General features: G+C 42.2%; 1 protein-coding gene across 1 annotated transcript; it reads right to left on the reverse strand.

Annotated features, from left to right (window-relative positions):
- Nucleotides 1-8191: 8191 nt before the first annotated feature.
- FCRL4 (Fc receptor like 4) lies at nt 8192-24337 on the reverse strand. The gene is made up of 11 exons (XM_008055005.1): nt 24262-24337; nt 23749-23994; nt 22359-22613; nt 21772-22056; nt 20664-20951; nt 14948-15061; nt 13384-13411; nt 12070-12149; nt 11769-11837; nt 8352-8383; nt 8192-8254 (listed from the first exon to the last, which is right to left on the reverse strand). The coding sequence occupies exons 1-11, from the start codon at nt 24335-24337 to the stop codon at nt 8192-8194; spliced, it is 1536 nt and encodes a 511-aa protein (XP_008053196.1).
- Nucleotides 24338-24605: the final 268 nt, after the last annotated feature.

Below are 24605 nucleotides of genomic sequence, written 5' to 3' on the forward strand. Positions count from 1 at the left end.
TAGGTCATCATCCTTCCCTTGGTTGCCCAAGCCAAATTCCTGGGAGTCAGTGTAGACTCTCTCCTTCCTCTCCAATCAACCCTAGTTTTTACTGAGTTTCCTACAAAACAAGTTTTGCACCCCTCTGCTCCAGCACATCTGTGACTCTGATCCTCTTCATCTAACCTAGGCAATAGTCATCGCACCTGCACACCCTCCATGCCACCAGCCAGTCTCTCCCACCTCAAAGTTGCCCTTTACACAACCACCAGAAGGATCTATCTCAAGGACAAATATAAATATTTGTTTGACTTTAAACTTCTGTGTCACTCTATGGTTACAAGATAAAGCTCCTGATTCTGGCACCAAGGCCTACTAGATTTTCACCCTCTCTGGACGGTCATGACTTTCCAGTAAAAAGAATTTTCTTCTACAAATATACTAAACTGCTTGTAATTTCTTGGACATGTTTTGCAGTCTTATGCCTCTGCACATTTTCTAGTTCAGCCTAAAGTCCTTCTCTTCATTCCCTAGCCCACTCCCTCTGTGTCTAGTTTTCCTATTTGATTTCTTTTCTTTCTTTCTGTTCTTCTCCTCCCTCCTCCTCTTGATACTTAACATGTATTAAATGCCTGCTTTGTCCCAGACATTGTGCTTAAGATTTTACACATTTAATCTTCACAAGTTTGCGAGTTTAAGTTTTTTATACTTTATGTTGCTTCCATTTTTCAGAGATTGAAAATGGATTGGAGAGTTTGAGTAGCTAAGAACACACAGCTGCTGATTCTGACCCAGACTTGAACTCACGTTTTCCTGGCTCCACATGTGACACTCTCTTAATTTCTATAAACTATCTCCTCCAGAAAATTTTTCCTGAAAATTTCCCATGACTGAATGTGGTAGTGACTTGCCAGGATAATAACCTGATCTGACCCTTGTTTTCTTGTATGGTAGCTGGACTGCTTTTCCCACCCCCTGAGATAGTCAGAGAACTGGGACTGAGTTTGATGAAATGTGGGAGGAAAGAATGCATGCCACCTTCAGGGATGTCCCCAAGAGGGTCTTGGGTCAACTGATACACTCTTCTTTTGCAAAGAATTTGGAAGTCCTGAAGATGGTGGTGTCATGAGCTACAGGAGGGCTGGGTTCCTGAATGACCATGTGGAGCAGAGCCTTGTCTTTCACTATGGGAACAAGTGATCATGTTTTGTTCTGGAAAGTTCCTGAGATTTCTGAAGTCATCCAGTCATCTGTTACAACTGTTAGTGTTACCTTCCCTACCATGCAGGCTAAGTGTACTTCCAAATGATTTTCATATTACATGGAAGTTATTGCTTTATGTATCTGTCTCTTCCAGTATATTATTGTGAAAATTTCTTAAGGAGTGACACTTTTTCTGAACAATTTTTGTGTTTGGTATGCAAATTGCTCAATAAATATTTGTTGACCTAGAAAACATGTCAGTGGGATAAGCACTAACACTAAGAGTTAACGTGTATTAAGTGCTTATATGAGAAGGGCACATTATCAGGCACTTAAATTCATTACATTATATAATCCTCATAACTCACAAATGTTGCTTAAGTGCTTACCACATCATTGGTCTCTGGAAGATACAGTGGAGGGTACATTTAGTGAACACAACAAACTTCAGATAAAAGTCTTTTTCCCATAAAGCATAAATTGTAGGTGGAGCAATCAGATAAACAAATAAGAAAAAACTTAGAATATCAGATGCTGAAAAGTGTATTGGAGAAACATGAAGTAGAAGATGAGGGTGGTTGATGGGGGCTGCGACATATTACTACCTTACACAGATGGCAACAGAAGACATCATAGAAAAGATAGCATCTGAGTAGTCACTGAAGATTGTGAGGGAACAAGCCCGGGTTGCAGGAGGAAAAGCATTGCAGCCAGAGGTAGCAGCAAGTGCAAAAGTCTTGAGACAGAACTCACAACAGCTGTACAAGGTGGACATGGTCTTCGTTTTGCACAGAAGGAATTGAACCCAGTAAAATTTAAGCAGCTTGTCTAAGGACTTATAGGTAGTAATTGACACACTGTGGACTTGAACTGAAATCTCATAATGGAAAAATCTATATTCTGTTTGATACACTTCCTTTGCATCTTTTACTTGTTATACTAAAAGTACACACACACACACACACACACACACACACACACACACACACACACCATTCTAAAAGAAATATGGTGGTAGGAACTGAAGAACGACTGCCAATACCAACATAACATCTTTCTAGAATGACTCCTTATTCAGTAGAAACTAGAAGGGTAAAGTCTGGGCCTCTGCATGCAACCTCTTTTTCACTAAACAGGCCGCCTGCAAGATTCAGAGGCTTGTATGACTTTATGGCTCTTCTGGAAGCTAGGTGATGCAAGTGGGTACTTTCATTGTTCTAAGTCACTACCTTTACATTCTAATTTTATATGCTCAGTGGCAATGACAGCAGCATTTGCACCTGGGAGCTTCTCCAGTAGTAGCAGAGGCTTCATGGATCTTGTGACAGCTGTGATGAAAGTGATTGGCCTCTTATCAGATCAGTTTGGCAGTTTGCTTCTGGAATTTGTTCCTGGAAGCTCAGCCTAGAGTACTACACTCCAGCCTTTTCTGAAATGCCCTAAACTGACCTCTCTTTTCATAAATCAGCTAGAGTGGATTCTGTTGTCTGCCACCAAACCCTGATTGATACAGTTACAAAAAATGGGGTGGGCATGACTCTCTTTGGTGACTCTATCCAGGCTTCCAGTTTGTTTTCAATTAAACACTTATGACCTGCTCACCTGTTTTGTGCCTATGACCCGAAGTCCTTGCCAATCATTGTATTGTGATTACCACCTTGGCCTTGTTTTCTGTGATTGTAGGCATGCCTCCCGGAGTCTCAGCTGTGCTGACACACCACATAATCAGAGAGTTCATTTCAGAAGCAATATCTCTACCTTTGTCCCTGACCTATTTCTGGTATATTTTTCAAAAGTACTTTTCTTTTTTATCACAAATATATTTTTCAATGTGGTGTGGAAAGGCGTACCTTCCTAGGAGACATAGGGTATATGGAGTGGGACATGTGTGATAAATCCACTTCTACAAACTCATCTTTATAAATCTCTGAATCCTTCCTCTACATTATACTTAAGAATTGTTATTATCTCAACTTCGTTTGTCCAAAGTCATTGTTACATACAGGTATGATCCACCAAGAGAGAAAATAATTAGGACCAGCTTCTTGAACTGGTACATTGATTCTAGAATCTATTCCAATTTATTTAGCCTCAGACAGAATCATGTTCTTCTATCATCCCTGGTCTACTGTCCTCAGCAAGATATGCAGGTTTCATTCAGTGAATGAATTCCTTTGTTCTCATTAACATCCAATCCTCCCTCTTCTATGTAATTGTCTGTCTATATCATGCCATGATAGTTCTTTCAAAGTAAATTAAATTGTTGATTCTATTCTCTTTAAAAAGAAGCACAACACTTGATAGGCCTCTGGAAGCAATAGACATCACATTTGGTTTCCCTGTTCTAATATGTAACTAAATAACTCATAAAGCTACCATCTTTGGGTGGGCCCCTGTACAAAGGGTCTTTAACTTGTCTAGGCTAGTACAATCAACTCTGACCTTGGCTTTTATGATGCAGCATATACAAAGGGCCCAGAAGTGCCATGGCTGATCAGGATGTTGTGTAAATTTTGTAGCAAGACTTGACAGGAGAATCATAGTAGAGAACCCTAGGGTTTTGGAGCAAAGCTATGTGCTCTTCAAGTCACTATCTTTTTTGCTTTATTTTAAGAAGCTCTTGGCTAGAATTGGTTCATGACATTCACTGAACACTTGATCATGGCACACCAGAGATCTGAGCTGTTCACTATGAATTGGAAGCTGTTTGATTCACTAACCCAAAAATCATGCATGTACAGCATCATTCCATCACAAAGTGGAAGTGATTTGTGAAAGACCTGACTTCAGAATGGCCTGAGACAACAGTAAGTTGAATAAACAATAATTGGCTCACATTCTGCTGTTCTCCCACACCTCTTGCAACCAACAACTATGACCTGGCAGTGAGTTCCCTACAACCAGCTGGCAGCAAAGGAGAAAAAAACATCTGTCCTGATTAAATATGCCTCATAAGTTTGAGGTGACTATTGTGGCACTGTAGCCCCACTCAGATTCCCTAGAGAACTGTGAAGAAGAAGGGCATTCCCAGTGCTCCACTTTGCCCAGAAGATAAGACATTCAGGTGTAGGCCTCTACTCGGATTCATGAGCTCTGGCTAGTGGTTGGAGTTATGTAGTCAGGGGTTTGAAAGATTAGGGGAAAGTTACATTGGTGGACCTCGCTCCCTGAATAGACCCAGAGTGTGAGAATATTTGTGTCTTTTTAAAACTTATTATTATAAAGATGTGGGGTACAATTCAGGGTTAGGTATACAAACATTGATTATGCAGGTATCCTTGCTGATGAGGTGTACCCCTCCCTCCCCTGGCAGTTTCCCACTACCGCCAATCCCTTTCTTACAGTATTATCATTGTTCAAGGTCCACTTATGAGTGAGACATATGGTACTCTCTTCTTTGTTTCTGTGATAGATCACTGAGTATGATTGACTCTAAATCCATTCAAGTTGCTGCAAAGTTCATAAGTTTGTCCTTCTTTATGGCTGCATAATATTCCATTGTGTATATGTATCACATTTTTTATTCCAATCCAGCTTTGATGGGCAACATGGTTGATTCCACGTTTTTTGTTATTGTGAATAGACCTGCAACAAACATACATGTGCAGAATATTTGTGTCTTACATGAACACTCACCCAAGGGCTTCCTGCAGAGGAGGACCTCAACAATCATGAGGATGTGATATGCTGCCCTAGGTGGATGTCAGTAAGTCTCTTTCTCCTGTTACTCCAGTGATTGCTCAAGGGCTCACATATGAAATGATCCTGGTGGAAGGTGCAGAGGTCATGTATGGACTCAGGCACATAAACATCCAGTCACCAAGTCCACTCTGACTACTGCTAAGTGCCCAACAGACACACTCAGAAGCCACATCCGATCCTCTAATAGAATGCCACATCCTTGGGGGACAGTTTGCTTTGTGGTAGCGGATTGTTTGCATTGGACCCCTTCCATCATGGATAGGGCAATTCTGCTCACTAAAATAGATAATTCATTCACTCAAAAATATTTATTAAGAAGTCTGGGCACTGTGGCTTAAGCCTATAATCCCAGCACTTTGGGAGGCCCACAGGTTTGAGACCAGCCTGGGCAACTTGGTAAAACCTCGTCACTACGATAAATCAAAAATTAACCGGGCATGGTGGCATGTGCCTGTAGTTCTGGCTACTTAAGGCCGAGGCGGAAGGATCACTAGAACCCAGTAGGTTGAGGCTGTGGTGGCCATGAGCGGGTCACTGCACTCCAGCCTGGGTTACAGAGTGAGACTCCAACTCAAAAAAATTTTTTTACTAAGTATCTACTGTGTACCAGGCACATTTCTAGGCACTTGGAATGTATCAGTGAACAAAAAGGGGCAAATGTTGTTGCCCTTAAGAAACTTAACTTCTATATGATGACCACTTGTATACCTAAACCTGAATTGTACCCCACATCTTTAAAATAAATAAATATAAAAAGAAAAAAGGGATGATGTGCAGTAAGCACAATAAATAAGCAAAATTTATAGTGCACTTGAAAGGGTAAGTGCTGTGGAGAAAAAAGTAAAGCAGGGACATGAAGTTAAATTGGCTGAAGATGGAAGACAGCAGTTTCAATTTACATGTGATTGCAGGCAGACCTGAAAACCTTGCGGGATATCTGAGAAGAAAAGCATTCTAAGCAGGGAGCAGCCAGGGCAGAGGCCCCCTGTGGGCATTTGCCTGGTATGTGTGAGAGCACCAAGGAAGGGCGAATGTCTGCAGCAGCGTGATGAGGGGAGAAGCCATGGGGGTGATCACCAGGTGGATTCTCGTGGACACTGCAGGCCTCTGGCTTTTGATGTAAGGGAGACGAGGTGTCACCACAGGGTTTTGAGCATGATGACCTCAGTGCTAAGAATGGCAGTAGGGAAGAAAAGGACAAAGAAGGCAGCCGAGAAGGCCCCGTGGTAACAAAAGTGAGCGGTGCCTCAGACAAGGGTGGAAATGGGGAATGATCAAATGAGGCGGTATTCCAGGTATAGATATTTTAACTCTTTATTGTGGAAAATAAAAAACATACACCAGTAGAGAAGCAAAAGCCCTCCTTCCCCACGAGGTACCTGTCACCCAGCTCCAGAAATACTGCATACATGACACCTCCTGCTTCATTTACAACCCTACCCACTTCCTACTCTCCCTCCCTTCATCGGATTATTTCAAACCAAATCACATCATTTAATCTACTAATTTAAAGCACACTTAATCTACATTAATACATTTCATCTAATACTTCAATATAAGCTCTAAAAATGAGTCTCCTTTTTGTTTGTATAAAAAACATGACTAATACTATTATTTATATACCAAACACACAGTAATTGCTTAATATTAGTGTACAGATTTCCCCTAGTATTTGAGTGACTTTTTTTCTTAACTTAATTTGAGTCATGATCCAAACAAGCCCACCCATTCCTTTTAGTTGGTAAGTCTAAGTCTCTTTTAATTTATAGTCTTCCCTATAAAGATCAAATCAGTGTAATTGGAATATCTAAATATCTATCACCATAAATATTCATCTTTTTCTTTATGCTAGAAACATTCAAATTAATTTTCTTTATTTATCTCCTCTTTTCTCTCCCTTTCTTTTTTTTTTTTTTTTTTTTTTTGAAAGCAGGATTTATTAAGAGGACAGAAAAGCTCCCATAGTGGGAGGGGATCCGAAGGGGTTGCCCTATTTCTTTTGCCATTTATTTGTTAAAGAAACCAGGTCATTTGCCCTAGAGAATTTTTCCTTAGTTTGCACTTTGCTGATGGTAATTCCATGGTGTTGTTAACAAGGAGGTCCTTTGTTCCTTGCATTTCCTGTAAAAGGGCAGTAAGAGCTAAAAACTTGATTGGGTTCAGTTTCGATATTTGGAGCATGGATACTTTGTAGGTGTTATGGAATTCTGGCACCAGGAGGCCTATCATGTTTGGCTGTCGAGTTTTTCCGTTCACCAATGTTAACCAATGATGTATGGTAAAACATCCATGCAAAATAATGGTTTCCTATTTCTTTCCTTCTTTCTTCATTTATTAGAAAAACTATTTTCACATCAGCTATTTGGCAACTCAAAACATAGTTCAACAAGAAAGGTTACAATCTCTGAAAGGGGTGCTTACTGCTATTCAGCTGGTAACTATTTCCTGGCCTTTTTAGTGGACAGACTTAGGAAATGCATCTTTTTTAAAAAAAGAGAATTTATCATGAGTTTATACTGATATTTTCAATTTAAATTGTGGTTTGTGGAGTTGTTACCTAACTTTTTCATATCTGTATCTCTTTTCTCTGATGCCACAAGCCTTTGTCCCTAATAACATAAGTACAATTATCTTTGGCTTTTGGAAGCTCAGCCCTGCATCTCCAGCTATTCTAATGATTTTGTCAATCTCTTCATATTCTCTTTCAAATTCCTCATTCCGTAAACCATTAGAGATGGATTCTTCTGTCTGCAACTTAATCCCAACAGTGTAAATTGTGCAGGCAAAATGTGAAGGGGCTTTGCATTGTCTGTGTGGTACCTGGGCAGCCACTCACAAACCAACCAAAGCGAGTGATTCTCCAGTGAGAGAACTGCTGTAAATGTATTAAGCAGAGATCCGGGTCACTCAGTCTTTCTTGTCTCTGGGCAAACCCCAAATCACCAACATTTGTGCATCTGTTTTTCAAGAACAGCCCTTCTCTCTCCTTATTCCCCTTCTCTAAATCAACCCTAAGGAATACACTAAGTTAGGCCCAGAGTGGTAACACAGGGTCTTCTCTTAACTGTGGATCCTGGTCATTTTAGCAAAATCTTTTAGAGTCCTTCCCAGTTCTACTTCAGAGCAGATGATTGAGGAGTCCTGGGAGTGAATGCACATGGGTGAGAAGAATTGGAAAGCATGAGTTAGTTGGTCACTCCGGGGGTCTTGAGGACCCCTGGGGCTTTGGATAAGGGGCAAGTCACATGAGTACGACATGCTTGTAACTTTCCATGGTGTCTTTGTTCTTAGAGATGATGAAGGTGAGTTATCTGGGAGCTGAGTTATGTGGGAGCTGTGTCTTCACTTCAGAATAGACAACCAAGGCATGCTGGGATGGAAAGAAGATGGAAGGAGAACTGAAAATAGAGGGGAATATAAGGCTCTAGGTAACGGTGGCGAGAAAAGAGTGGGGAGATGAAACACACCTTTTCCTCTAGAAGTGTCCTGGAGGTATTGGCTGTGGAGAGAAAGGAAATCATTGAAGTGTGGGCATAAGGAAGTAGTCACAACCCAGTCTGCCAGCTTGTTCCCTAGATTCCAGAAGCCACTGGGCCTTCTCTACTGATTGTCATGTTTTCCCCACACTGACCCTCAACACGTCCCACAACACATTTGATTTTTTGTTTTACCGTTTCTTAGCCCAGCCCTCTGCAAGTTCTTCTCAAGCTACATTGATCTGTAAAGTCCTCCCTCAATATCAAGCTAAAAAACCTCACTGGATGTGGGGAAAAGGGAAAACTTCTACACTGTTGGTGGGAGTATAAACTAATACAACCTCTGTGGAAAACAGTTTGGCGATTCCTAAAAGATCTAAAAATCAGCCGGGCTCGGTGGCTCAGCCTGTAATCCCGTGCCTTGGGAGGCTGAGGTGAGTGGATTGCCTGAGCCCACGGGTTCGAGACCCACCTAGGCAACTTGGTGAGACCTCATCTCTATAATAATCAAAAAATTAGCCGGGTGTGGTAGCACGTACCTGTAGTTCCAGCTACGCGGAAGGCTGAGGTGGAAGGATCGCCGGAGCCCAGCAGGTTGAGGCTGCGGTGGCCGGGAGCGGCCACTGCACTCCAGTCCGGGCGATAAAGTGAGACTCCAACTCAAAAAAGATCTAAAAATCGATCTTCCATACAACCCTGCAATCCCCCTACTTGGACTATACCCAGAGGAACTCAAATCACTCTATGAAAAAGATACCTGCACACGTATGTTTATTGCAGCATTGTTCACAATAGCAAAAACATGGAACTAACCATGCTACCCATCGAAAGAGGACTGGATAAAAAAAAAATGTGGCATGTACACATGATGGAATATTATGCAGCCATAAAGGACAAAATTATGAACTTCACAGCAACTTGGATGAACTTACAGTTTATAATACTGAGTAATCTATCACAGAAACAAAGAACTAAGTATCACATGTTCTCACTCATAAGTGGACCTTGAACAATTATCACAATACTATAAGAAAAGGATGGGCATTAGTGGGAATCTGCTGAGGGAGAGAGAGCACACCTCATCAACAAGGGTACTTGCATAAGGAACATTTGTATACCTCACCCTAAACTATACCCCACATCTTTAAAATAAAACAATAAAAAAAGAAAAAGAAAAAGAAACCTCACTCTCTTCCTCTACCAGATGTTGAGAGATTATTTTTCTTTTAGTTTTAATTCTTGCTTAACTTACACTACAGTCATCTCACCACCCACAGTTTAACAAGTTGCCCTCAGAGCTGAACACATGATGGCCTGTGAAAAACACTCCCTCTCATACTAGCATGTTCTAGTTTTTTATTTTATCGCCATGGTTTCCTAGAAATGGAACTCTAGTGAGAGGAAGGTTTAGCAGATATGATTTGTTAGACGACACATACAAAAAATTTTAAATGTCAGAGAAAAATAGAGAATTTATCAAGGGAACATAGTAATTTCATGGAGAGAAACAGCCTGAAAAGAAGATGTACCCCGAGGTACTCACAGTTTCTCTCTGTCTTACTATATTCTTACCTCAAACCTTTTGAGATTGAATATATTTTTAATAAAAGGATGAAAGCTATGTACTCTCTCCCCAGAATAATGGTCATATGCACAGAACTTCGCATATGATTTCAGGGCCTTCATGCAAATTTGAAGAATGGGGGAAGAAATCTTTCTACAGCTCATTAATACTTCAAGTATTTGAAATATAACTAGCCCATCAACAGAATGCTTGGCTTAAATGGTGTTTCAACAAAGATGTCAAGAATAGAGTATGAACAACAGCAAAATGATCAAGGTAGCTCCATAAGATAAGATACGCTCAGTCAACGCAGGAAAGTAGGCGGCAGTTCTAATTCTACCATTCAAAGAGAGTCCTGATTAACAGAGGTGGCTCAGAGATCCAAGTGACAGACAAAACAAATAATCAGGTGACATATATTGGTCAGATATAGTAACAGGCTGTACAAGCAGCAGACATCATGGCAAGTCAGAGGACTTGGTCTTAGCTTTGTCTTTACTGGCTTTGTGACCTGAAGAAAGTCGTCAGCCTCTCTTAGTCTTGTGCATAGTTACTTCATTTGTAAAACAGATTCAGCATCAGGTTACAACTGAAATTCTTACTGGGCACAAAGATACTGGAGAATTTAAATTCCCAAAGGAGGTGCCATATACTCTTATAGATTTATATAAGATATAGAACTGTTTGTTTTCTTGACTCCAAGAGCCCGGGTTTATCATTTAGATCAAGAAAATGTGAGGAGGAAAATAAAGATTTGTTAAAGAGATTTCTTTAGAAGGCAAGATCAATTTCTGTGCACTCATAAGTTTCTATCCAGAAGCTCCACCCAGAAAGTTCTATCAGGGAGTGGGGGTGGGGGAGTAGAGTTTGCTACTTTATAGACTCCAGCCTGGAGAAGGAGCTCTCAGAAAGTCCTCTTGAACCTCTGAAATGATTTTGAAGTGATTTTCTTGATATTGGACGTAGAGTTCCTATCTCAGAAAGCCCAAGTGGACCACAGGTTCAGTTACTGAGCAGTGCTTTTCTTTTCTTTTAAAATTTTTTATTTTAATACAATTCGGGGTTAGGTCTACAAATGATCATTATGCAGGTACCCTTTTTAATGAGGTGTGCCCATATTCTGAGAGTTAACAAAGAAGGTTTCCCCTTATCTCCTATGTACTCTCAGTAAATAACTTCAAAGAATTCTTAACTTCCCTGCAGACTGTGCCCAACTAACTGAGAGAAATGAATCCTACTTACTCTGTTTTCTTAGTAGTCACAGGTTTGAACAATATAGTATCAATTTAATCCTAAGTCTTGCGATTTGTATAACTTTTGTGCACTAATAACAGCATGTAGTAATGATGTCTTAGACCTTATGAACTCCCTTTACTTTCTGGCAAGCTTGATTAACAGCTCTGCCTTGTGTTACTGATAAGAAACTGTGAGATACCTCTGGTAACCAGTGGCAGGAAATGTCATCACTGACAAAATGTGGCTATAACTTAAGTTCTGTACAATGCTCTGCCAGTCATGTAGTCAATGTATAGGTACCAACAACCCTGAACTTATAAAAGCAGACTGTGAAATCTGAAGGGGAAGCAGGACCATTTTAGAAAGGCCAGGAGCCTGGCTCTGCTCCCTGGATTTGAATTCAGAAATAAAGTTCTTTCTACCAGTTTCCTGCCACTTGATTTATTGGTGTCGAGGCTTAGCAATCAAGTGATACTCAGACTATAACAATACTTACAATACTACCTAGCACACAAGAGGTGCTCAGTAAATGTTTGTTGAATGACTGAGTATAGTTTGCAGCTAGAATCTCTTCCAGGAGACATACCTATCTCTTCCAGGAGACATACCTTTCTCTTCTTCTCTCATCTGAATAACGTGGATCTCAGAATATACCAAGTCTCCCACTTGAGGGTGTACTGTAAAGAAAAGACAATACTTTCGAGGCTGTCCCTGTTAGTATTGCATGCTGCTGATGCCTCTTCCCAAGTATCCTCTCGACTCTTCATGGACACACAATGAAGCAATTATTTGTTGGGAATATCTGAGTTTGAGACAATTTAGGGAGACCATAGGCATTTCCCAGGGCTTAAATAACATTGTTTTTTCCTGACTGAGGCCAGGAGAAGCTTCTTGCAGGGGAATCCTCACCATTGTCATACAACAGCTGCAGCTCCACCTGGGTGGGACAGATGGAATGGGAGGACTCTCCTGAGCCTGGAGGAGGGGTCCTGTGAGACACAGAAACACATGATGATCCCTGGGACTGTATAAGGAGCAGGAGAGTGAGATGGCCAGAGAGAGAGGCAGAGGAGAAAGGGGTTTGGGAGAAAGCCAGCAGTCAATAGGAAACTAGAAACCTTGAATGGTTTAACTGGAGTCTCTATAGGTCTATATAGAGGCAGACTGTTCTTTGGAAAGAAACCCTAAGGCTGTGGTATGGGCAGGTTGACTGGGGACAAAGTTAGAGGGACTCTGACATCATAGTAACAATCATCCAATCGTTAGAATGGCCACTCTTAGTTGGTTAAGAATACTGGCCTCAGCCGGGCTCGGTGGCTCAGCCTGTAATTCCACGCCTTTGGGAGGCTGAGGTGAGTGGATTGTCTGAGCCCACGGGTTCGAGACCTGCCTGGGCAGGCGAGACCTCATCCCCACAATAAATCAAAAAATTAGCCGGGAGTGGTAGCGCGCACCTGTAATTCCGGCTACTCGGAAGACTGAGGCGGAAGGATCGCCAGAGCCCAGCAGGTCGAGGCTGCGGTGGCCGGGAGCGGCCACTGCACTCCAGTCTGGGCGACAGAGTGAGACTCCAACTCAAAAAACAAACAAAAAAAGAATACTGGCCTCATTATCAGGAATTAGTGACTAAATATCCTTACAAGTCTATGTCTGTACAATTCAAGAAGGAATTAGACATAATTCATACTCCAATCCCTGGCTCTAACCCAAGACTGAGACACTGACATAGACAGAAGAAGAGGGCCATATTTTCCAAATAGATGTCTAATGAGTATATGTGTGCCTATTTGGGCAAAAAAAAAAGATTGTTGAAAACTTAGATGTTCTTGGAAAATCTAGAACACTTGTATAAAGTCTAGAATCTAGTCATTGTAAGTGTAGTTATAGTAACTACATAGTCCTGTCTAACTACAGTCCTGTCTAGGACTATTTGTATCAGAAATATTCCTTGGTAACTTTTGGTACCATCCATTTAGATGAATGTATTAATTTCAAATACGAAACTGATCTAAACATGTGCAAAACCTGTAATACTAACATTAGCCAACAAGAACAGTTCTTGAAAGTTTCATTTTTGGCCAGTTTAAAGACTATGAATACGGGAGTATCTAGCCACAGGATCAAAAAGAAATAACTTGACCTAATTCTGTAACCCCACAGTTTTGCATATTGCATACTTGAGAAACAAACAAAAAAAGGCTCTGGCAGAAGCTGAGGCCTCACCTGGTTTCATCTCTTCGGAAACCATCTCCTGCAAAATAAAGCAAAGGTGCATTCGTGTCAGCAGAGGGAGCTCTTTCTCAAAGACTTCATACAAACACGGGCTGCTCAAGAGAGTCAGTTCAAACATGTGCCCAGTCCTGGATTCTCATGACAATGATGTGAAAAGGGATTGAACAAACCATATAACTTTGTTAGGGCCAGGGCTGCACACTCCTGAGTTAAAGATGCAATTATCTGAGATTTTATTAGGGCTCAGGTCTGTTTGAATATTAAATGTAACCAAATCATCATGTGCAGAATAGTGAGCTGTGGGTGAACTTCGATGAATGCCAGTGGTCATGCCCAGAGGAGACTTGGGCTCTGACTTAGGTTTACTAAGGAGTCTCTCAGGGTCACAGGTCCAGAGCTTCCTACATCCAGCTCAGTGCAGGGCACACAGAAGGTGCTCACAAGGATCTAGAGAGCTGAATTGAATTGGATTGGATTGGATTGAACTGAACTGAACTGAACTGAATGGAATTGAACTGAATGGAATGGAACAGAATGGAATGGAATGGAATGGAACTGAATTGAATTGAATTGAAAGAGACAGAGTTGAAGGATGTGGATAATTATTCTAGAACTGAAAAGGGTTTTGTGCCTGTCTCTTATACCAGGTGTTCTGGCATTTGAAGTGAGCCTGACCTGGCTTAAAGCAAGCAAGAAGCCTTTGGAAGCACAGAGCAGATAGTGCCTGAGAGACACCCTCCCCACTACCCACCCGTAAGGGAGGCCAACCTGGGGAGCCCAAGGCAGATGGGGCAGGAGATGGCAGGTTCCAGCTTAGACCCAGGGATAGAAGTTAGCCAGCTCCCATTCTCAGTCGTTTCTTCAGAGCCCTTTAGTTTATTCTGAATATTCATTTATGGTAGATTTAAGAGAGGGTGAATTATTTAACTGGCCAGTCTACCAAGAACCAAAGGAACTGCTCAAGGAATCTGTTTAGATACAATTTTTGAAATTTTACATTGCAAAATTCATCTTCCCTTCCTTTCACTTGAAAATCAGCCAGATAGGCTGGCTCAGTGGCTCAGTCTGTAATCCCAGCACTTTGGGAGGCTGAGACAAGAGGATTACCTGAGCCCATGGGTTCAAGACCAGCCTGGCAACATGGTGAGACCCATCTCTACAATAGATCAAAAAAATTAACTGGGCGTAGTAGTGCATGCCTGTAGTTCCGGTTGCTTGGAAGGCTGAGGCAGAAAGATGCCGGAGCCCAGCAAGTCGACGCCGGGGTGGCCTTGAGCATGCCACTGCACTCCAGCCTGGGCAACAGAGTGAGACTCCAACTCAAAAAAAAACAAGAAGAAAGAAAATCAGCCAGATAGATAAGAGCAGCTGTCACCTACTGCGTCTAATTGGGAAACTGTTCTTTAAAAAGGGACACATGTGGGTGAGCGCTGGGGGTGGTAAGCCCTGGGAGTGGTGAATAGGGAATGGTAGCTACTGAGGCTGGCCAAAACCTGAGCTGCCCGAGGCAGGGATGGTGCAGGGACCCTCACGAAGGTAAGAGAAGAGCACAAACCTGACTTCCTCTGGCGCCAGCAGTGAAACAGCAGGGCCACAGTTAGAAGAAGAACTCCGAGCAGCCCTCCAGCAGCTAGTGCAGCAATAAGGCCGTTTCTCTTGTCGGGAGTCGCTAAGGGGAAAGAAGTCCTGTGAGCCCCAGAGAAGAGGGTCAGGGCTTGCAATTACCCTTTCCTCAGTTTGGTCAGGATCCTGAGTCCTAAGAGAGGGAGGAATCCAAGGGACCAGGACTCATGAGGATACCCTGGACCACATCGTGTCCAGAAAATCTCACCCTGGGTGGGCCAGGCCTGGCGTACTAAAGGAAATAGTTCCCTCTACTTTCAGTGAATCATTTCAGAAACCAGCAATCTAGGGGAAATCCCATTGTGTATTCTTGTAATCTGGCCTTCTGGAATTTCCCCCAGACACCTAGAAAGAAGTCAAGGAACTGTGTTTTATCACCATCTAACTTGGGAAGGCAGCCTGCCTGGGAAAGAAAGCAAATATCACCACTGACTATGGGCATCAATTGAACTAATAGTAACTCAGAGACTGTCCTCCATTAAGTATTGAGACATCACGATGAAACGGCACCAGGTTTTTTCTTCATAGAAACCTGTGCCGTATGTTCTCTGAAGAGCAGAAGAGAAGAGGAAAAAAAAAAGATGGACAAATACAATCCATAAATTTTTAGGGGTTTTGGATTTTCCCATTGGGTCCATTCTCCTATCCTCTCATTCACAGCAAAAGAGATTTCATTCAATTTATTCATTCATACAGCAAATATTTACTGAAGCTACCTTGGGCCGGGCACTGATCTAAGCCTTGAGGATACAGCAGTGAATAAGACACTAAAGTTTCTGCTCTCATGGAGTTCATAATCTAGGGAAGGGAGACAGACAATAAGCAAATAAATAAATGTATAACATGCCCTGTGGTGATAAGGACTAAAAAGCAAAAGCAGGATGGAGGACAAAGAGTGATAGCGAGTGGTGTTTTTCATACAGATTCTTGGTCCCCGGGTAATCCAAATTCAGATTTCAGACATAAGCATCACAGACTTGACAGAAAACATCCAGATATTAGAACAACAGCAACACTGACGACCATTTTCATTTATAACTTCTAGCACAGAATGGCCATTTGCTGTTAGTGGCTGGTGACATTTCTGTCTACATCCTTCCCTTCCTGACAAAACCAGTAAACTTTCTGTGTGACTGATATGTTGTTCTACCTACAAACAATGTTCAGGGGCCAGCCGAGCTTCCTCATCATGACAACTGAACAAGAAGAGGATTGGAGGGAAGGGGAGAAATCCAGGGACACGGGGGTTTGCCACTACGTCCTCTGTTCATTTCCTCATTGCCTGCTGGGTCATCCCCCCCCGTCAGTCAGACCCACACCTAGGAATCCATATTCAATGGGCAGAAGGCAAGGTATTTCCCCTTCCTGATAACCCTAATTTTTAGAAGAGATGGCTATTTCTGGGAGGGAAGCAGCTGAAAGTTTTCCTCGTTAAAAAGGCATAAATTCTAAAGTTAAACTGTTGAGCTAGAATCCAAATTTCTCCACTGTGTGGCCAGGGAAAATTATTTAATCTCCCTTTGCCTCAGATTTCTCATCCGTAAAGTGGGGATAATAGTAGTTATACTATTGCTGGTGAATTAAGTGAGTTAATATATGCAAAATGCTTTGAACAATGCCTGGTTCATAAGTACTAAGTCTGTGTAAGTATTAGCTCTTATGTGTTGTCCTTGCACTATCTTCTATGCTTTCAGAAACTTCATGCTGCTCTCTGGTCAGCTTAGGGGACACCCCCATAAGTTAAGCCTACCCATGCTATGGATTGAATTGTGTCCCTAAATTCATATGTTGAAGTCCTAAATCCAATGTGATGGCATTGGGAGATGGGACCTTTGGGAGATAATTAGATTTAGATGACATCATGAAGGTGGGTCCCAAAGATGGGATTAGTGCCCTTCTAAGAAGAAACACCAGAAAGCTTGATCTTGCGTTTACTTTCTGCTATGTGAGAATACAGCAAGTAGGCAGCATTCTGCAAACCAGAAAGAGAACCCTTACAAGAACCCAACCATATTGGCGCTCTAGTCTCAGACTTTCAGCCTCTAGAACTCTGAGAAAATTAAATTTCTGTTGTTTAAGCCACCCAGACTATGGTATTTTGTTATCACAGCTCAGATAAGCTAAGACTGCCCACCTTAGTCCAGAACTCGAGGGTTCTGCAGTTTCTCTCCTGCTATAAATTATCCCATTTCTAAGCACAGAGATTTTGCATAAAGTCTATGAACAAAAAAATATTTAGAAGGAAATCCCCACCCCATCAAATACCAACTGAATCTTTTACATCAGTTTAATCTCTGAGATCCTTAATAGATGATGACACATTTGTTTTGCAGAGCTGTGGTGACAAGTGAAGCCAAAGCCCGTTAGGATCACAAAATAAAATCAGGTGTGAATTGACCAGCTCACTGCCTAGATCAGGGGAGGCTAATCCTTTCTAATGACCTTAACCTCCAAAAAGGAAGATGAATAATTTACACTTAAATGTAATTTACCAACAGATTCACTATTACCCTCCTCAGGGATTATAACCTCTGGGCTCCCTGAGGTAAGCTTTCTAGTTGATGAGCCTTCCTAGTTGATGAGCCTTCCTGCAGAAGCAGCACTTCCTACTTTACATGTCTCTCTAGATTTCAGGGCAGTCAGGAGTCTAAAGAAGGAGACCTTTGAAGCTTTCAGTTTTACTAATCCCTCTATCCCTCCCCCAAGCTGATTCTTGAAATGCCATTGAAATGACATCATCCATCCTAGTCTCAGTACCTCTCTGCTGGGGATTGCATCCAATATTGTTGTTCCCAGACTGAGATATAGACTCTGTATCTTTTAAGCAGAAATCTATTTGGGCTGTGGCACCCAGTTCTGGGAAAGCCTCTCAGTCCCTTGACTTGGGAGGGCCCCTCTTGATCACAAGATTTGCCTCAAGGGAGTTAAAAGGAATATTGAGCAGCAGCTGGGCTGTTAGCATAGCAAATCCTTCCCGGAGCCTCTAACTAAACTGTTCAGGTCCATGGCTCTGACTGACAAAGCTGGCCTCATATAAACAGCACAGCTCCCAGCTTATTAGAATAATTGATGGTATGAACTTTACTGTGGGGCACTTCTCTGAGATCTTTGATATTGCCCTCTGTATCTCTGAGCTGCAAGTTTGCATCAAGGTTCAAATCTAGGCTGCCATATATAAGCCCTGTGGCTTTATGCAAATTACCAAACCTCTCTGAGCTTCGCTTTCCTTTTCTGTAGACTGGAAATAATACCGTTATCTTTTAGGATTGTTATATGATCAACAGAGATGATATGCACAAAATTAATTCATGCAGGAAATATTGAGTGAATAAAAATATGGCACTGGTCAAAACAAGGATCCACTTCATGAGGCTAACATGAGAAGTGGGGGACGAGGTAGCAAGCAAACAAAGGCACACATGGCATGGCAGTTGTTTATACGTGCTACAAAAGAAGAATCAAGCAGGACCAGGAGAGGGAGTGCTGAGAAAAAGGACTCCCATGTTTAAAAAGGTGGCTGGGATAACATTTACTGAAAAAGTGAGTAGAATTCTGGAGAAAGTGAGGGAGCAAGCATGAAGGTGTCAGGGAAGAGCAAAGTCCCTGGGGTGGGAGCTTGCCTGGAAAGTTTGAGGAAGAGACAGAGGGCCAGAGTGACTGGAGTAGAGGATAGGAGAAAGTAGCAGGAGGCAAGGTCAGGTGACAGGATGGCTAGATCATTCAGGGCCTGGAGAATCATTGAGAGGATGTTGGTTCTCATTCTGAAGGGCATAGGAAGCCAGGGGAGGATTTTAAGGAGAAGAGTATGATTTAATAGTTCCCTCTGATGCTGTACTGGGAATAGACTGGGGAGAAACGAGTGAAGCCAAAGACCAGTTAGGATCGTTTCTCAGCCTTTTGGCTAATATCAAGTGTAGGATGTTACTGCAATAATTCAGGCAAGGAATGCTGATGGCTTGGACCAGATGGTGGCAGTTGAGGTGGTGAGAAGTGGTCAAATTCTGGCTATATTTTGAAGGTAGAACCATCAGGACTTGCAGGTGAATAGAATATGGGGAATGGAATTAAAAGAGAAGTCAAGGATAATGCCCAGATTTTTGGTCTGAGCAACCAGGAGGTCTCAGCCAGCATTACCTCACTGTATGTCCTTTCTCTGACCTGAGTTGTTTAATAGTCTAGTAGAAGAAACTGCCTATCACAGTGGAGGATAGGAAAATAAGAACAGAAAAAAGGAGCATAACAGGGATAATGATAGTTATGCCGGTTCCTAATTTGAAGAAATTTTCTGAGAATAAATAAGGTCAATAGAGATAGATCTTTTAAGCAGAAACCTAGTTGGGGTGAAAATCAAGAGTGTTGTATGAGTTGTTAGAGGTGTTAGCAATTATCTTGGTGCACTTGATTTATGTACTTAAATATATGAATCTTGAGTTCAGGGTGGAGTCTAGGTTGTGGGTTGAGCTTGGGGGTCGTCATAGGTCCTTGCCTTCAAAATCGCAAGACTGGATGATATGATATGAAGAGTGGGCATAGAGAGAGGAGTCTAAGGGCAGAGTCATGGAAGTCCCCAAATTTAGAGGTTGGAAATAAGATGAGATCTAGAAAGGAAATGTATAAAAAGTGTCTGGTGAATAGGTAGAATACCAAGAGAGAGTTATGTCCCAGAAGTTGAGGAGAAAAGTGTTTCAAGAAGGAGGAAGGGATTAATTGTGTCAAAAGCTGGAGACAGGTCAAGCAAAAATAGAAACTGAGAATTTTCTATTGTCGTTAACCACATAGAGATCACTATAGATTCCCTCAAGATTAATTTTGGTAGAGAGACTCAACCCTGATAATGGTGGATTTAAGAGAAAGTGGGAGCGGGTGAGTAGAAATAATTCTTTTGAGGAGTTTTATTGTAAAGGAAAGCAGTGAAATATAGTTTTCCAGTAACTTCTCAATAAAAGCTTGCTCCATTGGAGAGCCAGAGATGCAACTAAATCTGAGATACAGGAGGAAAGGAAACCCAATAGAGACCCTTTTTTTTTTTCCGGTCCCAAGGTTTCCTTGGTACCAATAGCTTGAACCAGTGTGACTTCTTGGGGAGAGAGGAAGAGAAGTCTATGAGCTAGAACTGTGGGATCCCAAAGTCTTATCTCCTCAATGGACAAAACTGGGCTTGGTATCTGTTCTCCATACTGACCTGCACACAATTTGTTTACTAAGACTCCCTCAGGCCTAGTAATGAAGTAAAGGAGTGCCTTATGCCTTTGGTTCTATTGATGTCTGATATATGCGGATTATTTACTGAAAGCAGAGGTAGTTAACACTCTAGGGTGATACTATCAGGTGACAGAGCTGTGTCCCACCCTAAAACACTGCTAATGAGGGAAGGTTCCTCTTGGGGGTTAGCATACAATGGATTAGAGTACAGACACACAAAATCACCTCCAAGAGGCAAATGGCTCTCAGCCAGCATTATCTCACTGTAGTTTCTTACTCTGACCTGAGTTATTTAATATTCTAATAGAAGAGATTGCCTATCACTGTAGAGGATGGGAAACTGAAAACAGAAAAAGGAGCATCACAAGGGTAATGTTAGTTATGCCCATCCCTGATTTTAAAATGTTTGCTGAGGACAAATAAGATCAATAGAGATTAAAACTCACCTTTCACAATGACATTCAGCACCCCGCTCTGGATGGGGCCATAGCCGTTGTCAGCAGTGCAGTAGTATCCCCCCACGTGGCTCTCTCTGATGTCAGGGATCTCCAGCTCTGCTCTCTGGGAACGCTGAGTTTTCTCTCCCAGACTCTCCTTTGTATCTTCTCTGTGCCAGGAGTATGTAGTGTCTCCTGTGCCTTCAACTGTGGAACAGACAAGGACCAGCATCTCCCCCTCAACTGCCAGGCCCCCAGAGGGCTGTGACTCCAAAAGCACTCCAGACACAGGGATCCCTATGTAAAAATGAGATGACAAGTGAAGGCCTGATGTGGGGAAAGGCAGGACAGGGCTAGGGTGTTGAGCAAGGTCATTTTTTATATGACTTCAAGATATACTCTTCAGCAGGTATTAGCATTATGGCCAATAGACTATGGACTATGGGCCCAGAACATCACCAAATGTGGTAAACTTTCCATCCTGATATACAAGACCTCAGGAAAGAAACATGGACTCGCCCTGGAGAAACATTTGGGCTTTGTCTGATATCCTAGCTGGCAGTCTGGTTCTTTTGAGGGATAGGTAATAGCAATAATGGCCATCATGGCGCTAGACTGGACCACACCCATCTGCAGAAATCCTGCTTTGGTACCTAAGAAAAACTGATATCTGTTGTGTTTATGTTTATATGTATTTATCTCCTTCTCTTCTGCTATACATGTCACAGGCACTCACATTGTTTGTTGCTATTGATTAGGAGCAGGTGGATGCTTGTCTTCTAAGTATTTTGCCCTAAGATCTGGCATTCTAGAATCTGCTAACTCAGTAGCAGAGTACCTTGTTTTCTTTTTTCATTTTGTTTTCCACATCTCTCAAATCTAACTCCATGAGTCAGCTCTCACTCTGAGATGATAGAGATTCAAAGGGAGACTGAGATTTTAGGGAAAGGGAGGTAAAAAAAAAATTATAATATTTCTTTTATTACATACCTTACTTAGCCTAAGCCCAGAGCCTCTGTCAGGATAACAAGACTCATCTTTGTTAGATAGTGCTCATGCCTGTAGGGAGAGGTGGGAAGATGCCATGGCCTGCCCCGTCTGGTTGTCCAGCACTCACCTTGCACATGGATCTGCAATGGGAGGCTGTGTTTGTAGACGCTATGGTTCTCTGTTTCTACACTGCACCAATACGATCCTGAGTTTTCTCTCCAGAGAGTTGGGATATGCAGTTCCGAGGACCTACTCCAGTCTGACAGGATAACCCTGTCATCTCTGAAGAAGATGAAGTGAAGCTGTGTGTCCGACCGCTCTGGGGGAAGTTGTGTTTCACAGCTCAGGTTTACTGAAGTCCCCTCTGTAGGTTGAGAAGCTGTGGCTTTCAACTCTGGATGTGGAAACAGTTCTAGAGAGAAAAAGTAAGTCAAGTGCACAGCATGAGAGTATTTAGCACCGTGGGAGAGGAGGGTGTGAATTCTCAGTCCCAGGAAACTTCAGACACACAGCAACACAAGCGTATTAAGCCCTCTATCGTGCTTTTCTTCCCAGGTTTATTCAGGGCCAAGCACCTCACTTTCTCTGCCTCTTAGAGGACTTATGCCCCTCATCTATCCAGGGTTTCAATATTGACCTCAAAGTCCCCTTTTACATGCTCAGTTTCCCCACCCTGACATCACTAAGCAAATCTATATGAAATGAAAGGCTTACCTTGAATTTTAATCTTTTTGTATGCTGATCTGAATGCATCATGGTTTTCCCCATATCCAATGCATTGATAAGAGCCACTTTTATTTGAACTGGTTTGTGGAATAAGAAGATCCCAGCTTTTATTAGAAGTAGAAATAATCTTTCCATTCCAAGTGTATTTCACAGCAGTCAGTTTATCTTTGCCCCTTTTCTGGCATCTCAGAACCAATGTGTCACCTTCAAACACAGAATATGGGGCCTGCAGGATTAAGGATTCTGGAAACAATAGAGAGAAGATATGTCGTTCAGGGCACTCCTGCTTCCTCCAGCCTCAGTGCCTCTTGAATTACAAGGGACTTTTTGCTTTCTTCTTTTTTCCTCCACAGGATTTAGCCTCCTGATCCAAATTCACTCATCTCCTTCCAAATCAGTGTGGCATGTTTCAGATACAATTCCTAAATAAATTTCAGACACATCTACTTAGACATTCAAGGTCAGATTCAAAATATAAGGATTCTAATACAGAGAATATAAGCGGAGAGGAAGTGTGATCAAAATCCCTGATATCATAGAATATGGTGAAATTTCACACTAGCCTGCTCCCCAAATCTCAGAGCAGGCGCTATCGAAGAAAGAGCATTTGAAGAACTATACTAGGAAATATCATCATTCACTGGAGTATGCTGTGCAGCAGAATCTTATCAGACACTATCTGGGGACAGGCAACTATGAGTGTGGTCCTCTGTGGAATTCTCATGCTGTTCAGATTCTAATCTGAGGTTAGCTCTGTCCTTTCTCTCTTTGATGACTGTGTGGAAAGCCCACCCCAATAGAGCCTTGCCCTGGAAGTGATCCAAATCATTACCTCTAAGCCAGGAAGAGATATGGGAGCTTGGTGCCAGTCAAAGAGAAAAGTAGGAATGAAGAAGAGACAGATAGCAGAACAGGTGGGGAGGAGAAAGACCTGAGGTTGGAGATTTCCCACTTCTGACTCCCTCAGTAGAACCTTTCCCTTTCTGCTTTATGCTTAGCATAATCGCGCGCGCGCGCGTGCGTGTGTGTGTGTGTGTGTGTGTGTGTGTGTGTGTGTGTATAATTTCTCCCTTACAAGAAAGGTTGCAAAGTCCTAAAGGCAGGATCTCAGGCAGTGCCCTCTTTGAATCCCCTAAAACTAACTCATTTCCTTGACTATGTAAGTGTGTGAGACTGTGAATTAATATTTCACATTTAAACTCACATTCCACTAATAGTTTGAAAAACACTAATAGTCAATGAGGGAGAACGGGAAACTGAAAGCAGCTGAGGTCAAGGAATAGAGAGGAATGAAGAACCCCAGTTCTTGGAAACTCCAGAGAGCTGAGATAAATGAAAACCATTTCTAAAGTTTTAACAAATTCACCTTCTTTCTCACCTGAAGAAAATAACAAGCGCACAGGGTTACTTAGAGGTGAGTCCTGGGCCTGGCATCTGTATTCTCCAGATTCACGAACCTCAAGTGTGTTTTCTGGAGTTTCTCTTAGCTTCTCCTTCCTAAGGTACCATTTTGTTTTCTCTGGTGCATAGAGGTGGAATCCATTGCAAGTCAGAGTCACTGTCTCCCCTTGGAAGACTGTGGTCCAAGGAGGATGGAGGGACATCACAGGTTTGTGTGCGGTTTCTAAGGAGGAGAAGATAAATGTGTCTGAGATAGAGGTGTCTACAGTTCCATCCACAGCTCCTTGTATGGGATAGACTGGAGGACCTGTTGTGGGAGAGTCCCTAAAAGGTTCCAGGGAGGCTGCTGTCTCCTCAGGTCACAGAGTCTCCAGCTGTGCTTACCTCTCCCCAGGCACAGTGGCTGCTCAGCTGTCCACAGGAACAGATTGACCTTTCAAAGGGCAGCCCTAGCAGTGATTGATGATGGGAGGCTCACAAACTCTCTTACCTTTTCTGGTGGACCAGGTCCTCGGGTTGATAATTGGAAACTGTATTTCCTCTGGACTCCCACTCAGGCTCCTCATGCTACAGACACCTCTCTAAGATGAGTGCTTGTGTGAAAAAGATACCAGAATATGCCATCCCCAGATCTGTCTCTTTAGCATGCAGATTATTTTGAGCTAAAAACCATTGAGGATGGCCAGAAACAGAAAAAATTTCAAAAACAGAGCACAAGTTTCCTTTAGTAAAGAAATTTCCATTTGTAAAATTGTCTCCCTCTCCCTTACCACGAAAAGGATGACTCTTAACAACTTTTTATCAATGGAGAAGGCATTGACTTAAATCTGTACA

Source organism: Carlito syrichta, unplaced genomic scaffold, assembly GCF_000164805.1.
Source record: "Carlito syrichta isolate Samal-C Ts95f unplaced genomic scaffold, Tarsius_syrichta-2.0.1 Scaffold80230, whole genome shotgun sequence".
Lineage (NCBI taxonomy): Eukaryota > Metazoa > Chordata > Mammalia > Primates > Tarsiidae > Carlito > Carlito syrichta.

What these genes read in the sequence shown, in the direction of transcription:
- FCRL4 (XM_008055005.1), bottom strand. Translation starts at nt 24,337, where the DNA reads ATGAGGAGCCTGAGTGGGAGTCCAGAGGAAATACAGTTTCCAATTATC. An exon ending in CAAAAAGATTAAAATTCAAG is followed by an intron (nt 22,057 to 22,358) that starts GTAAGCCTTTCA and finishes TTTTCTCTCTAG; the next exon opens with AACTGTTTCCACATCCAGAG. An exon ending in ATTGCAGATCCATGTGCAAG is followed by an intron (nt 20,952 to 21,771) that starts GTGAGTGCTGGA and finishes ATTTTTACATAG; the next exon opens with GGATCCCTGTGTCTGGAGTG.